The sequence below is a fragment of the Mustela lutreola genome, chromosome 3 (genome assembly GCF_030435805.1).
Source record: "Mustela lutreola isolate mMusLut2 chromosome 3, mMusLut2.pri, whole genome shotgun sequence".
In the NCBI taxonomy this organism is placed as follows: Eukaryota; Metazoa; Chordata; class Mammalia; order Carnivora; family Mustelidae; genus Mustela; species Mustela lutreola.
In genome coordinates this window covers 113,825,357-113,852,988 of record NC_081292.1, presented here as the reverse complement: position 1 = coordinate 113,852,988, position 27,632 = coordinate 113,825,357, and the positions used below count along the sequence as shown (strand labels likewise).

At 38.5% G+C, this 27,632-nt stretch overlaps 1 protein-coding gene across 8 annotated transcripts in view; it reads left to right on the top strand.

Moving 5' to 3' along the window:
- The window catches only part of NCKAP5 (NCK associated protein 5), an 891,925-nt gene that overhangs the window by 336,367 nt on the left and 527,926 nt on the right, over window positions 1-27,632 (top strand). For all 8 annotated transcript variants that reach the window (XM_059166690.1, XM_059166689.1, XM_059166694.1 and 5 more), the window contains one exon: window positions 21,383-21,446. In XM_059166690.1, coding sequence (XP_059022673.1) covers window positions 21,383-21,446 — 64 coding nt within the window. The remainder of the gene's footprint in view (window positions 1-21,382; window positions 21,447-27,632) is intronic.

The window sequence follows — 27,632 nt, the reverse complement described above, 5'->3', positions numbered from 1 at the left end:
CTCAAGACCCAAGAGGTCTCAGTATCTGTTTGTTAAAACATCCAGAGTTGTCAGCAGCAGTGTCCCCTGAAAGCAAGTTGTGCAGAACATTAATTGGCAAGAGTTGTGCCGTAAAAATTTGCACATTAGCAAATGGAAGCTAACCCAAACTCGAAACAAGGAAACTTGTCAAAGTTACCTAATCTTCCACCTTTAGAAATAGAGGTAGTAGCCATTATCTTAGTAGAATTGTGTTCAATGGAGGAGAAAACTGGTGTTCAACTCTGTTTCCAGAAATATAGCTGAGGAAAATGGAGGAGGAATATCTTCATGGCCAAAGTAACTGAATTTTGTAGAATTGCTGTCAGTTGTGTAAGAATGATAAATCACAGACCTGTACCCCTGAAACAAATAATACATTATATGTTAATTTAAAAATATTAAGAAAAAAAGAAAAGAAGGAAAAGTGTCTGGAGACTAGTCACTAGTACTAAAGCCCTGAATTGTCAACAAATAAATGAGATTACTGGGTCGATGAGGGACTGTTGAAGAGAAGTTTTCAGAAAGCCCAAAGGGCAACCAGTATGATGTGAGAACTGAGTTGAAAGGATCTGAGAACCAGAAAAGCATTTGATTTGATGAGTATCAGTGAGATTTCCTTTGGAAGTCTTTTCTCTGCTTGTATTCTTTTCGGATGAGTATCTGGCTCACTAATACTTCTCTCCTGCCATTTATAGATAGAAAGAACTGTAAGGATTAACACTTCTGTGGTGCTTATCCTGTGCCAGCCACTGTTCCACGTACTTCATAAAACTAAGTCATTTAATTCCTGCAACAACTCTAGAAACAGCTAGGGCATTGAGGCACAGAGAGCATATGAGTCAAGAGAGACAGTTACATCTTGGTCACAAACAACCCCTGAATCCTGGTGAGTTACAACAACAGAGGCATATTCTTACTCTGCCAAGTGGGTCTGTGGCTCTGTCCCAAGGCAAACTCAAATCAGGACCCAGGCCATTGCTGATCCTAATGAGAGGAGAGAACATGGCACATCTTGTCCTGGCTCTTGGCCAGTTCCTGCCCAGAAGTTAAACATGGGCTCTCCAATCACATTTCCTCTGTGCCTTGCGAAAGCAAGTGCTCTGCCAAGCCTGATATCAGCAGGGTAGGGGAGGCATGTCCTCCTGCAGAAAAGGGGCAGTGTATGCTTGTAGATAATGATGCCCTGTAATGGAATGGAAAGTCAGAAAGGGTATGTGGAAGATCAGGGATTCAGAACCCACGCAGCCTGGCTCCAGATTCTGTCCTGTTAAACACAACTCCATTCTGCCTCTTTGGTTCCCTGTCTCCCAAGAGAATTTAAAACAAATTTCGAGAGCTTCTTATGAAATTCATTAAGATATTTTTAGTGACTGTACTTCTGAACAACCACCTATAATGTAAAAATGCTAAGTCCAGCTAAAATCACATGGACAGGATAGGATGAAGGTTAAGAATGGGGGCTTTGAAGCCAGGAGTGCCTGGGTCCCAGTCCTGACATCATCACTTACTAGCTCTGAGATCTTTTACCTGAACTCTCTGTGCCTTATTCTCGTCATATGTAAAACAAGGATGATAATAGTGCATACCTTATGGTGAGGGGAAGATTGAGTGAGTTAATAATGAACTATAAAGGGCTGGGAGTATAATCACTACACAAGTATTATTGTCCCCATTCCTCTTAGTCTCCTCTATCTTAACAGTCAACAAAATATGTTCAAGGAATAGTGCTCACCACTTCAACCAACATCTGCCTTCAGGGACAGTAGGTGTCTTCCCTCCTTCAGAAAGGAGCTTCTTACTGTCTCGTTGAACTACTTAGCACTTGCCATTCCCCTCTCTTGTTTTAAAAATTTTCTCTTACTGTGTCATTAATACAGATGATAATAATAAATGCTTACTTAGGCTTCTTTACATATAAACAAAAAGTTTACAGTGACCTATTTTGACAGAATCTTTCTGCCTAGTAGTTGTGGTATTTTTCTTCTTCAAAACATTGCTTCCGGGGCGCCTGGGTGGCTCAGTGGGTTAAGCTGCTGCCTTTGGCTCAGGTCATGATCTCAGTGTCCTGGGATCGAGTCCCGCATCGGGCTCTCTGCTCAGCAGGGAGCCTGCTTCCTTCTCTCTCTCTCTCTCTGCCTGCCTCTCAGTGTACTTATAATTTCTCTCTGTCAAATAAATAAATAAAATCTTAAAAAAAAACAATAAACAATAAAAAAACATTGCTTCCATTGGCATACCTGTTGCTTTCCTGTTTTCTAAAAACACTTGTATCTTTGTTGAGAGTATCATGGATGGTCTTACATACACGCATACTCTTCTTCCCCATTAGGTTCTTATCTGGTGTAAAATATATGAAATTATTTCACAGATTGGTCCCCATTCATTTCTTACCTCTTAGACATTAGATTTTGTTTTCTTGTATCTCTTTTCCTTCTAAAGTTTTCCGTTGTTGACTTTTTTGTTGATTTTTAGCTACTGGTCAGCTCAGATATTAACTGAATATTATACATATTTAGCCATGATTAGATTGTCTATTGACAAAGAATATAAGTTTCTCCTTTATTCTCTAGATGTTCTAAATTGACATCCCTTAAAATTGCCTGTGTCCTTAAAAATCTTATTGTTGGTCATTTGAAACAGTCTTGCTGGTGATGGTGTGAAGCACAAGAAATAGAAAAGGGAGGTGTTTCCTGATTAGTTTGTATCTCTTGAGAGTGCATTCTTTGGTTCCAACATTATACGTGTTGTGGGAATGTGTACATGATTGATAGTTGATAACATTTCTAGGAGCGTGCTTAACATAAATTGAGTCACACTGACCATGGGGACAGTAGGACAAAATACAGAAAGCAATATATAGACTAAAGGCTAGTTATATATTCTAGAAGAAAGAAATGATGAGTAAGTTCAATGTAAATTCTTAAGTCACAATGATAGTGGACGGGTCAAGACAATATGAAGAAAACAAGATAATTCCAACCAGGTATTTTAACAAAAAATCTCCAATGGAGTTAGTCCAGTTGGAATGAATGGAAAAATTATTAAATTAAAAATATATCTGGTTGTTTGTTTTTGCTACAGATATAAGAATGGATTAAGAATACATAGAAGGCATTTTCCAAAGAAAAGACAACACATACAAAGTACAAATGCCCAACCCATATGGCAGATACTAATAATTGTTTACTTCTCTGGAATTAGTTGCCAGCCTATAATGGGGAGAAGGAGCATATCTAAGCTAGCACTATATAGCCCTGACCCCAGGCCAAAAGCTTATCAATCCAGAGTGTGTGCCTCACTAAAACTACATCAATCAGGATCTTGTTTCATGGAGTTTAAGATGTGAAAGTGTTGGGAAATAGAAACAGGAGTCCTGAGAGCTAGGCCAGGCTAGTGAACATCTGTGACTTCTTACTGGAGAGACCCCTGGAAGTGCCCAGGTTCTTACCCTTCATAGCATTTGGTGGTTCGGTTGCTCCAAAATATCATAATCTGCTCAATCAAATGCTTCATCTTTCTTATTCTGTCTGGAGTTTGTTTCTGTTACTTGCAGGCAGGAGAAATCAAATACATACAATCTACATGAAAAGATTAGAAAAGAAGAATCTATCAGGCTATGAAGCTCAATAGTGAAAAGAATTCTTCAAGGAAAGTAGATGAGCTTGGTTCTGATAGATTCTGGACTCATAAAAATGGTTTAGCAAATGATCAGATCGGTAAGAAATACTGAATGCTTTGCGGGGAAAGGTTATTAAGTTGAATGGTTTACAAAAATCAGACAATTTATAGTTCTCCTTAGGCTTGATAATGGTTCATTTGGGTGGAGACTTGACCTAATAAGGGCCTGGTTATGGTTCTGTCTCTAGACCAGTTCCAGGACCAAAGGTCACCCAACCCCTAATCACTTGCAGGTGACCAGTGCACATCGATGTAATGGAGGTGGCAGCCAGAGAGCAAGTTAGTATATTTGCAAACCATTCCCAGTCTAGAAAATCAACCAACTCACTATTCTTGTAATAGAGCTCCAAGATATACTGGACATCCCAGTAGAGTGACTAAAAAGAATGTGAAGATGAAAATACTAAAAATGTTTTTCTCATTAAGAGAATGTGTATCTGTGGAGGTTTAGCTGTGGGGTGTACCATTTGACTCTTTTATATAGTTATCTTGAACTCTCGAGAAATGGCATGTAGAAGAAGTGAGTATCTTAGATTTTTTTAAAAAAAGCAGCAACAACAGCTCTGGAGTCAATAGTTTATGGTTCTATAGTCATAAATTCCTATGTTTGGCTTCTGATTTTTATGACTCTTAATGTGTGTGAAATGTGACTACCACTTCCTCTATAATGATTCCCATTTTTTTTTCCCCTGATAAGAAATAAACACTCCTTCTGCTGAAAATATATCACACTTTGCTTGGAGCACCCATTACACTTTACCCGATTATTTATATATTTGTATATTCGTAGAGATGTATTGTTTTCAATATATATAGTTGATTTATTTTATTTTAGTTTTTGCTGTGGCTGCCTTAGCAAAATATCACACACTAGGGGGCTTAAACAACAGAGATTTACCATCTCTCGGTTCTGGAGGCTGGACGTTAAAATCACAGTGTTGACAGGGTGCATTCTCTCTGAGGGCTGCGAGGGAGAATCTGTCCCAGGCCTTTTTGCTCCCTTCTGGTGACTTGCTAGCAATCTTTGGCATCCCTCGGCTTGTAGACATATCATCCCAGTCTCTGCGTCTGTCACACGTGGTGCTTCTCCTGTGTCTGTCTTCAGATCTGTCCCTTTAAGGACTCCAGCCATACTGGAGTAGGGCTCACACTACTGACCTTACGTTAACTTGACCACCTCCAAGTAAGGTTACATTCTAAGTTACTAGGAATTAGAACTACTACCTAAAGGTTTTGGGAGACACAGTTCAATCTGTAGCATTGGATAAAGACATAGAATGTTCTTGGACTATAGCAGTCAAGCCTCCTCATCGTTTCTTCCATAGAGTCTAACAAAGTACCTCCAACATAACAGACAGTGTACTATTTGTGGAATGAATTGATGGCATTGCCTGACTATTGTAAAAGCCACGCTTTTGTTCAGCAGAACTCGTTTTATGTGTGTAACTCATTCCATAAATGAAGAAAGGAGGATTTAGGTACACACTTGGCTGTATTTCCTGCATTATCTCTTGCAACCATTTCTCCCAGCAATCTACAAGCCGCCTTCTTCTGAGTCTAGACAGATGGCTTAAGTCTAGTCACAGATCCTATCTTGGGACTCTCATGGAAATAGAGACAGAATGTAATTTCAGGGCCATTGATAATTGAAAGCCGTGGAAATGAAATTAATTGTCACATAAGGGCTATTTTTGCACACACCAACAGGTATGGAAGACTCCCTAGGAGATGGTTAGCACAGAAAAAGAAAATTTTCTTTTCCCTAAGAATTCCCTTTCTGTATTAAACTACATATAGCCCATCACTTTGGGATGTTACCAAAATTGATGGAATAAAATTAAACATTATTAATGTAATTCTCTTGTTTTACAAAGTTTTTCTTATATGCCAGGCATAATACTGATCTAGAATAGTGGAATTTTAATACTAAGGGTGGAAGTATGGGGGTAGGGCATGAAAACATGGGGAATTCCAAGTTCCTTAAAAAGACATGGAAATATAAGCAATACTCATTCTGAAATCTAGATTTCTTCCGAAGTGAAACTTTAGTTTAAGAAAAGGAGTGGCTCTTCAGTGATTCATAAAAATTCTATCTCAAGGAAATCTGTTTTGAAGACTCTGAACTGACTGTATGCTCAAAAAATAAGTTATTGCAGAAGTTAAGACTAGAAATTCATATTTAAACTTGGAGGGACTTTTTTTGCCTTAATATGTATTTCAGAATCAGGTAGGAGAGCTTTGGGATAGAGAAGAGAAGATAATGAGGTTGCTTTAACTCAATATTGGGTGAAATAAGTCAGTAGAGCCTGCGTGTATTAACAATGTTGCGATGAAAGCACGTATTATTCTAGTGAGAGCTGACAGTTCCAAGTAAAAATACAAAGGAGAAAAGCCAGCAATACAAGTTCATTCCTTCATTGATATATTTATGTGCTAACAATATTAGCTGGTACATCTAAAACAGGCAGAATGCTTCATAGGTAACCATAGTAATAAGATTTGTAGGTAGCTTGTAGTTTTATTTTTTTATTTTTTATTGAGTTCTGGGCATGGGCCTAACTTCTGATACTTACTATGGGTGGAGGCCGCTTGTGATCTTGCCTCCTGACAGTGAGGCCATCTTTGCTCTGAAGCATGATCTTTCATTCGTGGAAGGTATGTGTGCCTTGGGCACAGGAAGATTGTAAAGTGCCAGTCCTCTGAGTCTTAGAGCCAGTTAGAGGAGAAAAATTTTGAGTCAGGCAACTCTTTTAGGCAACAACAGGGACTTTATGGATGAATCTCTGAATCAGGAAATGAAAATGCAAGTGCACTTTAAGACATCATTTTTGCAAGTGGAAGAGCATTCAGGGTAAAACAATTTTGAGAACACTTCTGTGGCATGGCATTGAGGGTACTAGAAATTAAAAAAAAAAAAATTGCAGATGCTCCTGAAAGCTCGATAGGGAGAACCATGTGGATGAAAGACCTTTAGAAAGGCAGGTAGCTAAAATTAATTTGTTTTGAATTCTCTGTATTTCAAAACACTGAGTTGTTTGAAAATCTCTGTATTTATTATGTTGGAGGGGAGGGAGAGGGAATTCCTTAATCAGCAAGGCTCATTATTAAACTCCTTCTCTCTCCCAGAGTCTGGGACTGTGTGTGTTGGCCATGCTGAGTACAGCTCCCTCTTACTTATTGCTGCACAAAATCACATGAAGGTCACCAATTTAAAATGTCTCTTGACTTAACTGAATTGTATGCACTGTGAATGTGAATAAAATCCCTTAAAGTTTGTAATAAGAGGGTAAATGTTTGCATTTTAAAGTTTTGGGGCAACGTAGACACTACTTATTGGGAGAAGTGCATGAAGAAGTTTGTTTCAGCTGGGTTCTATGTCTAGAAGTTTCTCAAATTCTTTTCTCGTGCTGAATATCTGAGTGGATGAGTAATTAGATGATCTGCTTTGGAAAGGCTAATTAATTTAGCTGTTATGCAGGGACTGCTGCCACTGGTATCCCCATCTGCCCGCTCGACAAGGGCACCTGGCACTCGGCATTGTCATTCTTCTGTGGCGGGTGACTCCCCAGGATGCCTGTGTCTGCAGAGAATGGTCCTAGGCCTCCTGGGGGAGCTGATCTGCTTGCCTTACAGACATACTAGGTCACCACCATGCTCATATTCTTAGGGCCCACTCATAAATGGGGTAGGCCGATGATTCATTGAAACCTTTGCTCAGAATTTTAAGTGTGACTCTCTGCCCCAAGGTATAAGTGACAGTAATCATCTGTCTAATTTCTTTTAGGCATTTGGTGATATCTTTGTAGGGGAAAATGCTGGGGGGCTAGGGGTGTGCTGTTAATTGAAACAAAATTTATGCCTGAGCATTGGTTTATGTTGGGAGTTTGATTACTATTTTTATTCCACTCTGCAAGAAGTGGAGGTGGAATTTTGCATATTCCAGAAAAGTTCTATCAGCAGTTTTCATACTGATTGGCATTAAAGTGGTTAGGAATGTGTATTTTCCTTGGAGACCTCAATAATTTCATGCATTATTTGTGACTACTTCCCTAGCAGTAGAGTTTGTTGTAAAAGGGGATAGTGGATATGGAGGTACAAGTCTAACAAGTGAGATTTTAACTGAATATGTATTCAGTGCTGTTTTGCATTTTTGGAAAACATGCATGGCGGTATTTAAACTTAAGAGCAGTGACATGATGAGCATGTTTTTCAGTCGGCTTGAGCCTTAGTTTCCCCATGGAAGGTGCATCAACAGTGCTCCAGCTTTGGGCCACAGGACTCCAAGGGGTCTATGACCTTTACAGACATCTATAAGTCAAACCTAATTTTATAAGAAGACTAGAATATTACTTCACCTTTCTCACTGTCCTTGGTCATGGGCATATACTGGTTTGTCAGAAGCTATTCACCCTGTGACATTGCAGCCTTCTGAATATAGACAGAGAAAGGAGAATCCAGATGTCATTTTTGTCAGCCAGATATTAAAGAGATTTGCAAATGTATAAAACAATGCCACTCTTCTTACTGATTTTTGTTTTAGAATCTATAGCTATATTCACAATTATATTGTGCTTACATTAACCTGTGATGGAATTACTATTATTCCCAATAAATTAGTATGTATTATCAAAATCTCAGTTTAATTGGGAATATGGTAAATGTTGATTGGGAGAACCCACAGAAACAAAAGTCTTTGGAGTCCTTGGTGATTGTTTTCAAAAATGTAAAGAGGTTTCAAATCCAAAAATTCTGAGAATCATTGAAATATACCACAGAGAGGATGATGATACTCATGTCATTTGAGGTAGAAATGTTTCATGTAAAGTGTTGAGGGTAGTGCTTGATATAGTAATCATTGACTAAATGTTAGCGATTAACTCGTCTCTTTTTAAGTTGAGGATGTGGTGGTACAATGTATTGAAAAGGAAGAGGCAAGATAAGTCAGTCACATGTCTCCAAAAGAAGTGACCTGGATGAAACCATGACTCAAAGAGGCAGTAAAGTCTAATACCATTCCATTAAAAAGACTTGAGAAGTTTAGGGAATCACAGTGAAAACATATTACAGAGATTCTTCATTGTTAAAATAATTATGAGGAAAAACCTGTTTTCCCTGTATGACTTGTTGCTGAGATGTATGATCTTTAGAAAAATGAGTTTATTTTAAAAAATAGTAGACTGTATCTTCCCATTTAAAGGAGGTTCAATTTCAATTTTCTGATAAAATTATCACCTAGCTTTAATGGTTAAAATCCAGCTTTGAATGGAGTACTCTTGTTCTGTGCTTATGACATCTTAAGGCACAGGTTTGCTTAGGTGTGCTGTCTTTCTGACCTCGAGCTCTCTGAAAGTGGGACCATCTAGTTATCTGTATTTCCCAAGGCCAAAAAGAGTGCCAGGCAGAGAATGAATTCACATTGTTTGCGAATGTGAATGAATCAGAATTTTCATCATCATTGGATTATATGGTCACTTAGCAGAACATACTGAATAAATTAAAAGAGATTTATGCATATATCAATCATACATAACTCTTTATGTATTTATTTTATTTTTTTTTAAATTTTTTATTTTTTATAAACATATATTTTTTATATACATATATTTTTATCCCCAGGTCTGTGAATCACCAGGTTTACACACTTCACAGCACTCACCAAATCACATACCCTCCCCAATGTCCATAATCCCACCCCCTTCTCCCCAACCCCCTCCACCCGGCAACCCTCAGTTTGTTTTGTGAGATTAAGAGTCACTTATGGTTTGTCTCCCTCCCAATCCCATCTTGTTTCATTTATTCTTCTACCCACTTAAGCCTCCATGTTGCATCACCACTTCCTCATATCAGGGAGATCATATGATAGTTGTCTTTCTCTGCTTGACTTATTTCGCTAAGCATGATATGCTCTAGTTCCATCGATGTTGTTGCAAATGGCAAGATTTCATTTCTTTTGATGGCTGCATAGTATTCCATTGTGTATATATAACACATCTTCTTGATCCATTCATCTGTTGATGGACATCTAGGTTCTTTCCATAGTTTGGCTATTGTGGACATTGCTGCTATAAACATTCGGGTGCATGTGTCCCTTTGGATCACTACATTTGTATCTTTAGGGTAAATACCCAATAGTGCAATTGCTGGGTCATAGGGCAGTTCTATTTTCAACATTTTGAGGAACCTCCATGCTGTTTTCCAGAGTGGCTGCACCAGCTTGCATTCCCACCAACAGTGTAGGAGGGTTCCCCTTTCTCCGCATCCTCACCAGCATCTGTCATTTCCTGACTTGTTGATTTTAGCCATTCTGACTGGTGTGAGGTGATATCTCATTGTGGTTTTGATTTGTATTTCCCTGATGCCGAGTGATATGGAGCACTTTTTCATGTGTCTGTTCGCCATCTGGATGTCTTCTTTGCAGAAATGTCTGTTCATGTCTTCTGCCCATTTCTTGATTGGATTATTTGTTCTTTGGGTGTTGAGTTTGCTAAGTTCTTTATAGATTCTGGACACTAGTCCTTTATCTGATATGTCGTTTGCAAATATCTTCTCCCATTCTGTCAGTTGTCTTTTGATTTTGTTAACTGTTTCCTTTGCTGTGCAAAAGCTTTTGATCTTGATGAAATCCCAGTAGTTCATTTTTTCCCTTGCTTCCCTTGCCTTTTGCGTTGTTCCTAGGAAGATGTTGCTGCGGCAGAGGTCGAAGAGGTTGCTGCCCGTGTTCTCCTCAAGGATTTTGATGGATTCCTTTCGTACATTGAGGTCCTTCATCCATTTTGAGTCTATTTTTGTGTGTGGTGTAAGGAAATGGTCCAATTTCATTTTTCTGCATGTGGCTGTCCAATTTTCCCAGCACCATTTATTGAAAAGGCTGTCTTTTTTCCATTGGACATTCTTTCCTGCTTTGTCGAAGATTAGTTGACCATAGAGTTGAGGGTCTATTTCTGGGCTCTCTATTCTGTTCCATTGATCTATGTGTCTGTTTTTGTGCCAGTACCATGCTGTCTTGATGATGACAGCTTTGTAATAGAGCTTGAAGTCCGGAATTGTGATGCCACCAACGTTGGCTTTCTTTTTCAATATCCCTTTGGCTATTCGAGGTCTTTTCTGGTTCCATATAAATTTTAGCATTATTTGTTCCATTTCTTTGAAAAAGATGGATGGTACTTTGATAGGAATTGCATTAAATGTGTAGATTGCTTTAGGTAGCATAGACATTTTCACAATATTTATTCTTCGAATCCAGGAGCATGGCACATTTTTCCATTTCTTTGTGTCTTCCTCAATTTCTTTCATGAGTACTTTATAGTTTTCTGAGTATAGATTCTGTGTCTCTTTGGTTAGGTTTATTCCTAGGTATCTTATGGTTTTGGATGCAATTGTAAATGGGATTGACTCCTTAATATCTCTTTCTTCTGTCTTGCTGTTGGTGTAGAGAAATGCAACTGATTTCTGTGCATTGATTTTATATCCTGACACTTTACTGAATTCCTGTATAAGTTCTAGCAGTTTTGGAGTGGAGTCTTTTGGGTTTTCCACATATAGTATCATATCATCTGCGAAGAGTGATAATTTGACTTCTTCTTTGCCGATTTGGATGCCTTTAATTTCCTTTTGTTGTCTGATTGCTGAGGCTAGGACCTCTAGTACGATGTTGAATAGCAGTGGTGATAATGGACATCCCTGCCGTGTTCCTGACCTTAGCGGAAAAGCTTTCTTTTTTTCTCCATTGACAATGATATTTGCGGTGGGTTTTTCATAGATGGCTTTGATGATATTGAGGTATGCGCCCTCTATCCCTACACTTTGAAGAGTTTTGATCAGGAAGGGATGTTGTACTTTGTCAAATGCTTTTTCAGCATCTATTGAGAGTATCATATGGTTCTTGTTCTTTCTTTTATTGATGTGTTGTATCACATTGACTGATTTGCGGATGTTGAACCAACCTTGCAGCCCTGGAATAAATCCCACTTGGTCGTGGTGAATAATCCTTTTAATGTACTGTTGAATCCTATTGGCTAGTATTTTGTTGAGTATTTTCGCATCTGTGTTCATCAAGGATATCGGTCTATAGCTCTCTTTTTTGGTGGGATCCTTGTCTGGTTTTGGGATCAAGGTGATGCCGGCCTCATAAAATGAGTTTGGAAGTTTTCCTTCCATTTCTATTTTTTGGAACAGTTTCAGGAGAATAGGAATTAGTTCTTCTTTAAATGTTTGGTAGAATTCCCCCGGGAAGCCGTCTGGCCCTGGGCTTTTGTTTGTTTGGAGATTTTTAATGACTGTTTCAATCTCCTTACTGGTTATGGGTCTGTTCAGGCTTTCTATTTCTTCCTGGCTCAGTTGTGGTAGTTTATATGTTTCTAGGAATGCATCCATTTCTTCCAGATTGTCAAATTTATTGCCGTAGAGTGGCTCATAGTATGTTCTTATAATAGTTTGTATTTCCTTGGTGTTAGTTGTGATCTCTCCTCTTTCATTCATGATTTTATTTATTTGGGTCCTTTCTCTTTTCTTTTTGATAAGTCGGGCCACGGGGTTATCAATTTTATTAATTCTTTCAAAGAACCAGCTCCTAGTTTCGTTGATTTGTTCTATTGTTTTTTTGGTTTCTATTTCATTGATTTCTGCTCTGATCTTTATGATTTCTCTTCTCCTGCTGGGCTTAGGGTTTCTTTCTTGTTCTTTCTCCAGCTCCTTTAGGTGTAGGGTTAGGTTGTGTACCTGAGACCTTTCTTGTTTCTTGAGAAAGGCTTGTACCGCTATATATTTTCCTCTCAGGACTGCCTTTGTTGTGTCCCACAGATTTTGAACCGTTGTATTTTCATTATCATTTGTTTCCATGATTTTTTTCAATTCTTCTTTAATTTCCCGGTTGACCCATTCATTCTTTAGAAGGATACTGTTTAGTCTCCATGTATTTGGATTCTTTCCAAACTTCCTTTTGTGGTTGAGTTCTAGCTTTAGAGCATTGTGGTCTGAAAATATGCAGGGAATGATCCCAATCTTTTGATACCGGTTGAGTCCTGATTTAGGACCGAGGATGTGATCTATTCTGGAGAATGTTCCATGTGCACTAGAGAAGAATGTGTATTCTGTTGCTTTGGGATGAAATATTCTGAATATATCTGTGATGTCCATCTGGTCCAGTGTGTCATTTAAGGCCTTTATTTCCTTGCTGATCTTTTGCTTGGATGACCTGTCCATTTCAGTGAGGGGAGTGTTAAAGTCCCCTACTATTATTGTATTGTTGTTGATGTGTTTCTTTGATTTTGTTATTAATTGGTTTATATAGTTGGCTGCTCCCACGTTGGGGGCATAGATATTTAAAATTGTTAAATCTTCTTGTTGGACAGACCCTTTGAGTATGATATAGTGTCCTTCCTCATCTCTTATTACAGTCTTTGGCTTAAAATCTAATTGATCTGATATAAGGATTGCCACTCCTGCTTTCTTCTGATGTCCATTAGCATGGTAAATTCTTTTCCACCCCCTCACTTTAAATCTGGAGGTGTCTTCGGGCTTAAAATGTGTTTCTTGGAGGCAACATATAGATGGGTTTTGTTTTTTTATCCATTCTGATACCCTGTGTCTTTTGACAGGGGCATTTAGCCCATTCACATTCAGGGTAACTATTGAGAGATATGAATTTAGTGCCATTGTATTGCCTGTAAGGTGATTGTTACTGTATATGGTCTCTGTTCCTTTCTGATCTACCACTTGTAGGCTCTCTCTTTGCTTAGAGGACCCCTTTCAATATTTCCTGTAGAGCTGGTTTGGTATTTGCAAATTCTTTCAGTTGTTGTTTGTCCTGGAAGCTTTTAATCTCTCCTTCTATTTTCAATGATAGCCTAGCTGGATATAGTATTCTTGGCTACATGTTTTTCTCGTTTAGTGCTCTGAAAATATCATGCCAGCTCTTTCTGGCCTGCCAGGTCTCTGTGGATGAGTCAGCTGCCAATCTAATATTTTTACCATTGTATGTTACAGACTTCTTTTCCCGGGCTGCTTTCAGGATTTTCTCTTTGTCATTGAGACTTGTAAATTTTACTATTAGGTGACGGGGTGTGGGCCTATTCTTATTGATTTTGAGGGGCATTCTCTGAACCTCCTGAATTTTGATGCTCGTTCCCTTTGCCATATTGGGGAAATTCTCCCCAATAATTCTCTCCAGTATACCTTCTGCTCCCCTCTCACTTTCTTCTTCTTCTGGAATCCCAATTATTCTAATGTTGTTTCGTCTTATGGTGTCACTTATTTCTCGAATTCTCCCCTCGTGGTCCAGTAGCTGTTTGTCCCTCTTTTGATCAGCTTCTTTATTCTCTGTCATTTGGTCTTCTATATCACTAATTCTTTCTTCTGCCTCATTTATCCTAGCAGTGAGAGCCTCCATTTTTGATTGCACCTCATTAATAGCTTTTTTGATTTCAACTTGGTTAGATTTTAGTTCTTTTATTTCTCCAGAAAGGGCTTTTATATCTCTCGAGAGGGTTTCTCTAATATCTTCCATGCCTTTTTCGAGCCCGGCTAGAACCTTGAGAATTGTCATTCTGAACTCTAGATCTGACATATTACCGATGTCTGTATTGATTAGGTCCCTAGCCTTCGGTACTGCCTCTTGTTCTTTTTTTTGTGGTGAATTTTTACGTCTTGTCATTTTGTCCAGATAAGAGTAAATGAAGGGGCAAGTAAAATACTAAAAGGGTGGCAACAACCCCAGGAAAATATGCTTTAGCCAAATTAGAAGAGATCCAAAATCGTGAGTGGGGAGAAAAGGGATAAAAAGAGGTTCAAAAAGGAAGAAAGAAAAAAGAAAAAAAAAAAAAGAAAAGAAAAGAAAAGAATTTTTTTTTAAAAAGAAAACACCTAAGAAAAATGTAAAAATATATATATATATTAGATAAACTAGTAAAAAATCGTTAAAAAAGAAAAAGGTAACAGTTAAAAAAAAAAATTTTACCCGAAGGCGAGAAAAAAAAAAAATGAAAAAGAAAAAATTAAATTAACTGCAAGACTAAAAAAAATCACAGGAAAAAAGCCATGAGTTCCGTGCTTGGCTTTCTCCTCCTCTGGAATTCTGCTGCTCTCCTTGGTATTGAAACCGCACTCCTTGGTAGGTGAACTTGGTCTCGGCTGGATTTCTTGTTGATCTTCTGGGGGAAGGGCCTGTTGTAGTGATTCTCAAGTGTCTTTGCCCCAGGCGGAATTACACTGCCCTTACCCGGGGGCCGGGGTGAGTAGTCCGCTCGGGTTTGCTTTCAGGAGCTTTTGTTCCCTGAGCGCTTTCCGTAGAGTTCCAGAGGACGGGAATACAAATGGCGGCCTCCTGGTCTCCAGCCCGGAGGAGCCGAGAGCCCAGGGCCCCACTCCTCAGGGCGCCCTCAGAGAACAGCGCCCAGTTACTCCCGTCTGCCTGACCTCCGGCCGCGCTCGGAGCTCACCGAGCCTGCGACCGGTTCAAGGTAACACGGAGCTGCGAGCTTACTGTCGGCTCTGTCTCTGTAGCCGGCTTTCCCGTTCCAATACCCGCAAGCTCTGCGACACTCAGACACCCCCGATCCTTCTGTGACCCTGCGGGACCTGAGGCCACGCTGACCCCGCGTGGGCTTCGCCCCGGTTTAGCCTCTGGAGCGATGTCCCTCAGCGGAACAGACTTTTAAAAGTCCTGATTTTGTGCGCGGTTGCTCCGCCGCTTGCCGGGAGCCGGCCCCTCCCCCCGGGGTCTATCTTCCCGTCGCTTTGGATTCACTTCTCCGCCGGTCCTACCTTTCAGAAAGTGGTTGTTTTTCTGTTTCCAGAATTGCTGTTCTTCTTCTCTTCGATCTGCCGATGGATTTTCAGGTGTTTGCAATCTTTAGATAAGCTATCTAGCTGATCTCCGGCTAGCTGAAGCAGTCTCAGCTTGCTACTTCTCCGCCATCTTGACTCCTCCCCTCTTTATGTATTTAAATAATTTGAAATACTTTGGAATATAAGAGTTTAACCTAAGAACCGAAACTAACATGAAGTTAGGGTTGTTTGGGGGATGCTGTAGGATTCTTTAATACCACGGTATCTTTGGGTTTATAAAATGCCAACAAATTCTTTTTTTCTTTTTAAATACACATATGAGCATGCCTAGCCCTAATTTTTTGTTTTAGTTCTAATATTTTTGTTCTAGTTGATTATAATTTATTTTATTTCCTATTATTCTTTGTTTTTCTACAAAGTCAAGTAGAGATGACACAGATTATCTGGCAGTTTCATCAAAACACAGAGTACCTACTCTAAGGACAGTTTCACTGGTGTGCCTAATGCATTGTTTGTATTTAGTAGTTTGGGGCAATGAGACTCACAATGAGTAGACATAATTCTTCACACTTAGGCTGCAAGCTGGTGCTGCTCTTCCTCCAGGGTATCCTCGCGGGGTGGGGGGGGGGGGGTCCCATCTGTTTGGTGGAGAGCAAGGCTGCTCACTGGTTTCATTCTCACTCATTCAGGCGGTGTGCCCGGGCCACCTTAGAGTTGCAATAGAACATTGATTTGTCTCTAGACAGGCCTGCTTTCGACACTCATGCAACAGATGGGTTTATGCTGCCCTTAAGTTTTTGGTCTCCACACATCACAGCTGAATATAGTCCTCCCCTGCAAGCAGCTGATTGTTTCTCTGAGGATGCAGACCTCGCAGGTCTTCTCTGGACTTGACAAATGCCAATTTCCTGTTGTCTTCATGGAGGACAGTCTTCCCAAAGGCTGAAGCTGCATTTATGTCCGTGGTATGGGGAAGATCCAAGGTTCATATAAATACTTTTTGGTAGTGTTCTTTCTTATGTTGAGTTGAAATTATCTGGGACAATACTGACAGACTTCAGAAACCTGGGACAAATTCACCTTTTGGGTAAAACATTGAGTAAGGAAAGTAGTTCTGTTTCATCCCTGTTGGAGGGAAGAATTCTCTTTGCATTTAACTGAAAAGGAAGTGTTTGTGGATCTTTGTTTGTTTGTTTGTTTGTTTCATTGTGTGTATATTCTTTTTATCCTTCTTTTATGCCTGTTCTATAAATAAGGATCCACAGCTCTCAATAAAATATCCCTGGGCATTTGTTTTGCAATCCTAAAGTCAATACCCCCTTCATAATAAGCTACTGGCTTGCTACAAACACAAAACAAAACAGTAATGCATTGCAAAAGCACATTTGTCTGTTTCCAACAGATGAGCTAAAGTCCTCAAATAGGAGCAAGAGTGTATATGTATGTGACTGTGTTTAATTTGCCTTGGGTAGCATGCAAGTCAAGGATGCTTTCTTTATTTTTGAACAAAGCTGTTTTTTTAAGAACCCTGAATTTGCATGAAAAAGATGCTGGTCCCATTTGGTTTCCCCACATATATTGGGACCTTGGGAGTTTGAAGATATGGTTTGCCAAGGGACTGCTGAACCCAAGGGCAAATGAGATGACTATAGAAAAGGCAGACCCACTTATTTTTAATACTTTGACTAAGTTGTTAATTTGAGCTGAGAAATGAGAACATCTAGAAATGCTGAGATTTTCACCATAAGATACTTTCACCCATCTGATAACTCTTTCACTTCCTTAAATTTTTATCAAGAATGACAACCTTTCATACAAAAATAAAATATGATTCCTACTAAAAATAAAAATCTTGCAAATTCATGACACACCAACATTATGACAGATTTGAGAGATTAGAAAGTACCAAACTTCAAGAAAGTATTCTTTTTTGCTTTTTTTTTTTTGGCCTTGAAACACTTTTCAAAGGAAATAGGATTCAGAAACTTATGGCAAAAAATAGGTCAAAATTGGGATGCTTTGCTTACTGGGACTCAGATGGTACTGGTCTTGTCCTTCCTATACCACAGAAAACCCAGCTGTTACTTACAAGTCTTAGAGATGCCTGCTTCATGACATTATGTATATTGCATTTCCCGAATAAATGATTTAAACCAATTACAGAGCATTTTTTTGGGAAGATTTTATTTATTTATTTATTTAGCAGAGAGAGGGAGAGAGATCACAAGTAGGCAGGGAGGCAGGCAGAGAGAGAGAGGAAGCAGGCTCTCTGCTGAGCAGAGAGCCTGATGTGGGGCTCGATCCCAGGACCCTGAGACCATGACCTGAGCCAAAGGCAGAGGCTTAACCCATTGAGCCACTCAGGTGCCCCCAGAGCATGGTTTTAAAGAGACAGTTGTATTTGCTCTTCTCACGAATTCTGCTCATTCACTAGCTCACTACTTTGAATCAGCATAGCTCTCAAGTAACTAGACTTAAGCAAGTTTACAACTATATAAATAAGGAGCTCTAGGTTGCAGGGCTCATTCTGGGGATTGTCATTTCTGTGACTCAGACTACACCGAGCTTTCTCATGCATGTGTTACACATATCTACGTGGCTGTTTGAAGTTGGGTACATTTCTGGTCACGTGATGGTAGGTCAAAAATAAGCAGGTATTTCCAGTTTCTACATATTGATTTTGCTCTGTTTTACCAACTCAGATGGCTAACATGCTGCCACTTTGAAGATGAGCCTTTCACATCGGTTCACTCACTGTTTATTAAATGCCTAAAAATGGAATGTGTGGGCAGAATATAAAATTCATGACTTATGAACATTTTCCTTCTTAAAAACTAGGTAATGGCCAAATCTGTTAAATTTTTCTTTCAAATTGGGTTTTATAAGATTTCACATGAACCTATACTGTGTGAAAATTCCCAATAGTGTTATAAGGCAAACTCTTTAAGGATAAAATTGTGATGTTTCTAACCTTTAAGCTGTGTGAGGACTCTGTTCATCATTTAGTAGGATGATTGTGCTAAGACAGACTTTGCTCTGTTTCTAGGAATGTCTTCTTTACACTAAACTGCTCTTGTAAAAAATTAACATGCTGTTAGCATACATATTCAATCTTGTGCTGAAGATTCAGCAATCAGGAGTAATGAATCCAGGAAATTTTTTAGATTATTCTTCCATTTCTACTTCTGTATCTTCTAGGTTAATTTCTTGAAGTGTGGTCCTAAGATGCTGAGTGTTCCTGAGACCTTTCAAGAGATCTGAATCTACAGAGAGACAGAGACATAGAGACACAGAGAGAGAGAGTGTGTGTGTAGTCTCCTTTAATTGTTCTGAGCAGTCATTTCATAGTTTTCACTGTAGTACCCTGACAAACCTTTTGTAAATTTATTTCCTAAGTATTTTATGTTCTGACACTATTGTAAATAAATTTAAAAAAAATTCCAGTTGTTTGATGCTAGTATGTAAAAACACAATTGCTTTTTGTGTATTGGCTTGTATCTGTGACTTTGCTAAACCCACTTATTAGTCGTATAGCTGTTTTAGTAAGTTCCTTAGTATTCTCTATTTGAAAAGTTTTTATCTTTGAATAGAGACAATTTCACTTTCTCTTTATTGACATTCACATCTTTTCTTTGTCTTGTCTTATTGAACTACATAGGAGTTTTGCCGGTCTCTGGACTTTATATAAGATTTTTTTTTTATTATTATTCATTTGACAGACAGAGATCACAAGTAGGCAGAGAGGCAGGCAGAGAGAGGGGGGGAAGCAGGCTCCCCGCTGAGCAGAGAGCCCGCCGTGGCGCTCGATCCCAGGACCCCGGGATCATGACCTGAGCTGAAGGCAGAGGCCTCAACCCACTGAGCCACCCAGGCGCCCCTGGACTTTATATAAATGGAATCATAAACTATACAGTCTTCTCTGTTTGTTCTTTCCATGCTTTCATCTGCTGTGGTGCTCTCTGTGTTGTTGTGATCAGGTATATATGACTCCTTCTCAGATTTCTGGTATCCCAATATATGATTATGTAGAAGTTTACCCATTCAGGGCGCCTGGGTGGCTCAGTGGGTTAAGCCGCTGCCTTCGGCTCGGGTCATGATCTCAGGGTCCTGGGATGAAGTCCTGCATTGTGCTCTCTGCTCACTGGGGAGCCTGCTTCCCCTGCCTTCTCTGTCTGCCTCTCTGCCTACTTGTGATCTCTCTCTGTCAAATAAATAAAATCTTTAAAAAAAAAAAAAGAAGTTTACCCATTCTGTTGTTCATGGGGTACACATTTTTAGTTTAAGGTGATAACAAAGAGTGCATCTACGAACATTCTAGTTCATGTCATTTACTGAACATACCTATGCACTTCTGTTGTGTGTATACTTAGTTGAACTTCTCATAAAGTATAGGGTATGTTCTTTGATTTCTTTGTCCTTGTATCTACCATGTGTTTATTTTTCATATTAAACCAGAAGTCAGTCTTGTTCTTCTCTTTCAATTCTTTGCTCCTTTCATCTGCTCATTAAGATTTGGGTCAGAGAACACAGAGATTTCTTTGTTGCTCACCTGACAAAGAGGAGCATGATTTCATCTCTGCCTGGCTTCTTCCTCTTGAGTTTGTTTCCCTCAGTCTCTATGCATGGGTCCTGCCCCGAGCTCCCAAAACTTGTTCTCCTCAGGGATCTCCTGGTTCTAGTTTTCTTCTTCTAATGTGTCTCTGTAGGCACGAATTCAAAGAGAACTATTCCTACTAAAAAATTGACTTAAGTGTAACCAAACTAAAGCACATGTCTTCTTGGCAGTCGTAGGCATTTCAAAGACCCAAGCAGTTAGGCCTGGAGAAATCCTCTCACTCAGCTAGGAATTTGGTTGCTCCCTTACTGTTCGCTAGTAGCCAAATAGCCAGTCCCATGTAGAGGGAAGGCTGAGGGATGAAATATCACACAAATGGTTTCACCACTTCATAACCAAAGAAGGATTTGGGGGAAAATCTGTGCTAATACTAAGATTGGAAGATTACTGGAAGGGTTCACTTACCACTACTTCATCTGTAACCTTTTTTCTTAAGAATCATTAGCTATCCAAAGTGTAGTATCTATCACTTTACAAAACATTCTTGAGATTCTGGTGAATATTAAATTGTATTCTAATTGAAATCAGAATTACAATTATAAAGATACAAAATGGACCCCATTGTAAAATAAAGGATGCTAAAATAAATGCTTTTAAATTTTACACATTTTCTAAGCCCTGAAAAACGATAAGCAAATTTTTAATTTAGGATTTGTGAGATAAAGAAAGCCTAAAGTTTGATCCTAATACAATTGATGCATACCAGCTGGGAGCTGAGCCTATCTGAGCCTCAGTTTCCAAATTTGTAAATGGGGATAATAAAGCCTATTATAGTGTTGTTGTCAGACATATATAAGAGCATGGTACTTTAATGTGGCAAGTCTGTAAGTGATTTTCTATTATAATTTCAAGAATATCAATTCAAGATTCAAGCCTGTTTGCCTTTTAAAATTCACCATCAGTAAAGAACAACAAAAGAAATGAAAATAACTCTATGTAAGCAAAGTTGATACAGAAAGGACCACTGAAATATTTTCGCCACAGGAAAATTTGTTTCCAAATTATATATGTTCATGGACGTAGAGGGAAGTTTTTACTTAGCATTTAGGGTTTATTTGGCTTTTATAAAATCCAAGGCAAAAAAAAAAAAAAATCTCTTTCATGACACTCAATGAAAACAATGCACGAATGACTTTAAATATTTATAGAAAGTTTAGTGGAGGAAGTGAGCTAAACCAGGGAAGGAGTTCCTCTGGAGACCTCAAAAGAATGTTTCAAAGCCATGCCAGTGTACCTCTACCCTGAGAAGAATAGGCAGCTAACCACGTGCTTTTGTTTCCCCAGGGAGAAATTGGCTGTGGCCCGGCTGCAGCGAGAAGTTGCCCAGAGAGGAAGTGAGGGGGCCATGGTAAGTGCTGGCTGGTCTCTCCTGATTGTGCACCTCCCTTCCAAAGGTCTCTGGCTTGAAAAGCATTTTGTCTCCTTAAGGACATCTAAGGAAAATATTTACTTGCAGCAAACTTAAGGATGTATTGGTAAATAATGTGTTTTTTCCTAATGCAGTTTGGACAGTTCTGCCATTTACAGACAGGGAGAGAGGGAGGGAGAGCGGAGAGCAAGGGTGGGATTAATTGAGAAGAAGAACTGTCTGGGCTTTGAAGGGGATGTTCAGACATTCAGACTGGTTATATGGCTTTATTTCCTAAAGACCCCGGCTTCTAGCTGTGAGCGGAGTGTCAGTAAATGAGCAGTGTTGGGTTCTCAGCTAAGAACAGTTCAACACAGCTCTAGCCTCTCAGTTCTTTGAACTTAGAAACAAACAACCTAAGAGAAAATGAAGAGGTTTGCTAATGTACTTGCCTTCCACCCTTTTCTTTCTCTGCACTATTGCAGTGTGTTTCTCCCTGTCCTTCTCAGCGTGTGCCGTTCAGAAAACGGATGTTTCCTTGTGTTTTGAATTATACTAAAAATCAATATGGTTGTTTTGGTCCATAGTAACTTCATTTTATCGACTCTCTGCAAAAGTCTCTGCCTGTGTGCCGCTCTAACATCAGAGATGACTGTCTGGGGTCCCAGGGTGAGGACATGTGTGGATTTAACTGCTGCTGCTACCTCTGAGCAAAAAAAAAAAAAAAAAAGGACAGCAGATTTTTTTTTTCCCCCACTTACGACAAAACAGAGGCACAGGTGAAATTTTTCAGCACAAGAATTATCTTTTTTAAAAAAGAGAAGTGACACATTTTCAGACCCTGCAGACTGCTTGTTTGATTTCATGAGAGTTAATTGACGAGCCATCCCCCCAAAAGAATAAGAAATTGGTAAAATATGCTGGCCTCGCACTTCTCTCAGAGAGGATAAAGGTGTGGAGCAAGAGCCTGAATGTTTAGTGGGCTCTGGAATGGTGCAGTGGCCTTTGAGCATGCTAAAATATTTAGGGGATCACACTGTTTGCAATTCTAGTGATCTTAATGCAGTTAGAATCTTAAATGTTCAAACAATAGGAAACAACTGCTCACAAGCATCTTTGAGCAATGAAACAGAGATAGGTTGGAGAAAATGAACATTTAGTCACATAGTGAACTAAAAATGACCAATCTGGATTTTGTTGGCATTGGGATATGTGTATGGACTAGGCCATTCTGCGATGTTTTAGTCTTTTGTTTCAGGCTAGCTGCTGTTGTACATGGTGAATGCTAAGAAGTGACAACTTTTCTAGGCCTCACTTCATATATATATATATGTATGTATATATATATATATTTTTCTGTACAATTTTTTCATCTTCAAAATGAGGAGGTTGGAATTTTATGATTCCATTAACTTAGTGGATCACGCCACTGAACATTTGTTATGTAAAGTTTTTATGATAGGGAGCTTTTCCTCATAATAGCTAAATGCTATTTAAGCTCTTAAGAACAGGCCTCTAAAGAATATCTCTTTCTGACTGCCAATGAATGGATCTCAGCTGAAGTAATCTCAGGCATATAACTCTGTAGTCTTTAACAAGATAAAAAAACCCCTTTAGAAACATTGTAATAATTGTTCAGCATCAGAAAAACACAAGGACACAAAATGATTACTCTCATTGCTCAAAAAACAACTTCAGAAATGTTCCCAGTATTTTCTTATTCTTATTTTAGTTATGGTAATGAAAAATCACACTTAACATGTTGATTGATTTAACAAGCATTCATTGGGCACCTATTCTGTGCCTCACACTGTCCTAGGCCCTGGGGAAGCTTCAGACAGGGTGGTGCGGGGGGGACCAGGCATAATCCAAGAACTTAAATTCTAGTGGTTGTGGAGACCAGACAGACATTGGAAGTATTTAGAGTGATAGATGGTGGAAACAGCTATGAAAAAACAAGATCAGGGTAGGAGAGATTGGGAGTTCTAGGGCATCACTATTTTAAATAGTGTTTCAAAGAAGTAAATCACTGGAAAGTTAGTATTTGAGCAAAACTTGAAGGAGGCAAAGGACTGAATAGTGGTGATATCTGGGAGAGAATCATTCTAGTCTGAGAGGTCAGCATACAGAGGATTGGGGTGCCCGAGGAAAAGCCTGGAGACAGGCTGGCTGGAGCGTGTTGGTGGGGAGAGGGTGAATAGTAAAAGATGCAATCAGTGAAACGAGGGAGGACAGAGGGGTAAGCCAGGGATCTCCGGCTCACGCCGGGAGTGATAGGAGCCCTTGAAAGCAGTGCCATGATGTGATTTACTACTATTCATAGAACTGTTTACCCCCTCCATAATTTATCACATCTCAATTCCTTCGAGGCACCATAAGCTCTGATTTTCATTAATGCCTTTTACTTTGTTTGTTCTCCCTCTTTCTCAGTGTTTTTCTCCTCTTTACTTACCTCTGAGTTTTCTACTTAATTACCTGCTACAGCTTTTCTGCTCCTTGGATTCATTTATTTCTGAAGTCCTGATTCGTTCAGTATCTGACAGTTGCTAAAGTCAGGCAGTTCTGTTCATCCTCTAAATTTGATTCTTGCTGTTACAAGCCCAGAACTTTTGTCATGTCTATAGCGGAAGAGAAAAAGAGTTCATCACAAGCACGTCACATTGTTAAAGACTACTATTTACAGTAATGTTTATTTTTATCCACAGGAAAGGAAAAATGGTATGGAAAGTTAAGTATTTTGAAAAAAAGATATAGTTGAGGAAGGTATTGATTTTTAGAATCTCAGTGAACATTTTATAATCAGGGTCTTTAATGTAAAATGCAAATTTTAAAAATCTGACTTTGTGCAATCTCTTTACTTAGAAGCTTTAAGATAGTATTCAAGGCACCATTTTTGAGAGGTTTATTTTATTTTTTAACACACTTTTTATTTTGGAATAATTTTAGCCTTAAAGGAAGTTTCACATCTGTATCCCCTTGATCTGTTTTCTAATGTTAATGTCTTCCATAAGTATGCCATAGTTTTAACAACTAACAACTTGGCATGTTGCTATTAACCAAACTTCAGATTTTATTAGAATTTCACCAGTTTTCCCAATAATTTCCATTTTATGATCTAGGATTCAATCCAGAGTACCACACTTCATATAGAGAGATTGCTGTTTAATGGCTAGTTCATACAAATGTGGGGGATAAAGAGACTGTATGCTTGGGAGTGAGGCAGATTTGGATTCAAAGTCCGTCTCTGCCAGTAGTAGCTATGTGGGCTTGGGCACATTACTAGTTTTTATCAGTTCTGCCCGTTCTTTTGTTCTGTTGACCTAAGTATTTATTTTCAGTAATTAGATATTTCATATTTGTTTCCTTTGTTTTTGACTCTCATGAAATAACTCACTATTGTTTTTATACTTACTTTTTATTATTTTTCAAAAACTACTGTAAAATCATTTTGTCTTCATTCTTGGAGATTCTGTTTTCTCTTGTACTCCCTAACACTGGTTCAGTTTACGTATGAAATCTATTCTGTCCTTAAGACTTTAATGTCATCTTAAATTTGGCTATATAAAAAAGGCTCATTCTACCCCAGGAATAAAAGATATTCATTATCATTATTTTTAGAAAATATATAGTTTTTCTCTTTCTGTTAATCTTGGCATCATCTAGATGAAATTAAGTTAGTGTGAGGTAAGGTTCAAAAGGAATATTTTTCCCAAATCATTTATTAAATAGTCTAAACTTTACTGTCACCTTTACTGTATTCCAAATACCCCTATTAATCTGCATGAGTAACTGGACTGCTTATACTTTTCCATTAACCGTCATTGATTCTTAAAAGATTCTAAATTGTTTTAGTTACTAGAAATTGATAGTTTACTTAACATTTTGTAGGCCAGATTCCTTGTGATTATACTTTCTCCTCCAAACTTGGAAAGCCAATTTTATTTATGAATAACAATAAGAATTTATGAGTTAAAATATGTGTTTATATTTTTAAAAATAGTAAAGAGCATTTTATATGTATCTACCACACAACAAAATATTGTAGTGAGACCATTTCAAAATGACAAGGAAACTGGCTTAAGTATATTTGCTGTTTTCTTAAGCTGATATTAAATTTTTAGAAGAGTATCACTTGTGCCACTGTTTAACTTTTTTTTTTTTATCAAAGAGTTATTAATGTCTACAGAACACTAATACTCTTCCAGACATAATCTTTAAAATGCTTTGGCTAATTATGCAAAAGCTTAGATATGGTTCCTTTTCGTCTCACTGGGTAATTTCTACTTGGGAAAAAGAAAACTATTAATTCTTGATTTCTCATCTCAAGGCACTAGGAAAGGAAACAGAGGAAGCCCATTTGCCCTGTTGTAAGATTCCCTTTTTTTCTGCCTCGAGATACTCAGATATTGCCTCGATGTTACCATACTGATGGTTAGCTAAATTCATTATCATACCCTCCCTTTTTTTTCTCACAATGATCTTCCAAGGAACAATGGGATTGAGATATTGGCAGAACAGGAATTTGAAGAAAAACCAGAAGAGTCTGAGGAAGTAGGAAGATCAGAATCCTTGGACCCACTGTGACATCCTTCCTGGAGGACAAGGCAAACTCATGGCCCCAGAAGGTCTCACTACATCTTGCTCATTCAGAGCCACAGTGTGGATAGCCAGCTATGGTGCTGACACTGGAGTTGGGGGGGTTGGAGATACAAACTTGGGGAAGAACATGTATAAAACCTTCACCTCTGTAGTGCAGTGTTCAATCCCTATTAATTAAATAAGAAGAGGTCATTCCTCTTAAGAGACACGTACAAAAACAGGAACATTGTACGCAGTCCAGGTTAACATAGCCTTGGTGAACTATCATGGTTTTGCTTAGTATGCCCTTCTTGACATTGCTGAAGAGCTGTATAGATAACTGTAGAGTCTGGACTCTGATAGTCAGAAGACTTCCAAGAAGGGGAATTCAGAGTTTGGAAGCCCAGGACTAAGGGAGCATAGAGCCATTGTCTCTAGGAATGCCTATTCTTACTATTAGTTTTCTTGGGGTCAGGATATGGTTTTGATAGAAGTTTGTTGTTCACAATAGTCCAGTAGGTCATACATCTGATTTTCCATCTGGAGTCAAAGATAGGGGGTTAGGTTGGGACCAAGGTGAATTAAGTGCTTCTTTTTCCTTTTTAAAAAGATACTGTTAACATAAAATATTTCATTAGTTTATGATGCACAACACATGATATGGGTGTATATATAGTGAAATGTTACCACAGTAAGTCTAGTTAACATCCATCATTATTCATAGTTCTAAATTTTTTTCTTTTGATGAGAATTGTTAAGATTCTCTTAACAACTTGAAAATGTAAAATAAAGTATTCTTAACTATAGTAATCATGCTATATATTATATTCTAAGAATTTTTTTTATTTTATAACTGGAAATTTGTACCTTTGGCCACCTTCATCCATTTCGCTCATCACCTCTGGCACCTGCTAGTCTGTTTTCTATGTCTATGATTTCATTTCATTTTTTTAAAGATTTCACAAATAAGGTCATATGGTATTTGTCTTTCTCTGTCTGACTGATTTCACTTAGCGTATTGCTTTCAAGGTCCATCCACATTGTTGTAAATGGCAAGATTTCCTTCTTTTCATGGTTGAATAATATTCCACTACATAAATATATATGTTCCATTTTCCTTATCCTTTCCTCTGTTTTTGGACACTGAGGTTGTTTGCATAACTTGGCTGTTTTAAATAATGCTGTAGTGAACACGGGGGTACAGATATCTCTTCTAGATAATATTTTTTTCCTCTGAATAAGTACCCAGAAGTGAAATTGCTGGATCATATGGTACTTCTATTTTTAATTTTTTGAAAAACCTCTATATAGTGTCTACACCAATTTACGTTCCCACCAACAACACACAAGAGCTTCCTTTTCTCCACATCATGGATGATTTTTGTGTCTTGTGTATATAATAGTCGTTCTAATACTGTTGTGTTATTGTGAGGTGGTATCTCATTGTGGTTTGGGTTTGTACTTCCCGGAAGTGAAGTTGAGTACCATTCCATGAGCCTATTATGTATCCTCTATATGTCTTATCTGTAAAAAAAATCTTTATTCAGCTCCTCTGCCCATTTTTTTTTTTAAAGATTTTATTTATTTATTTGACAGAGAGATCACAAA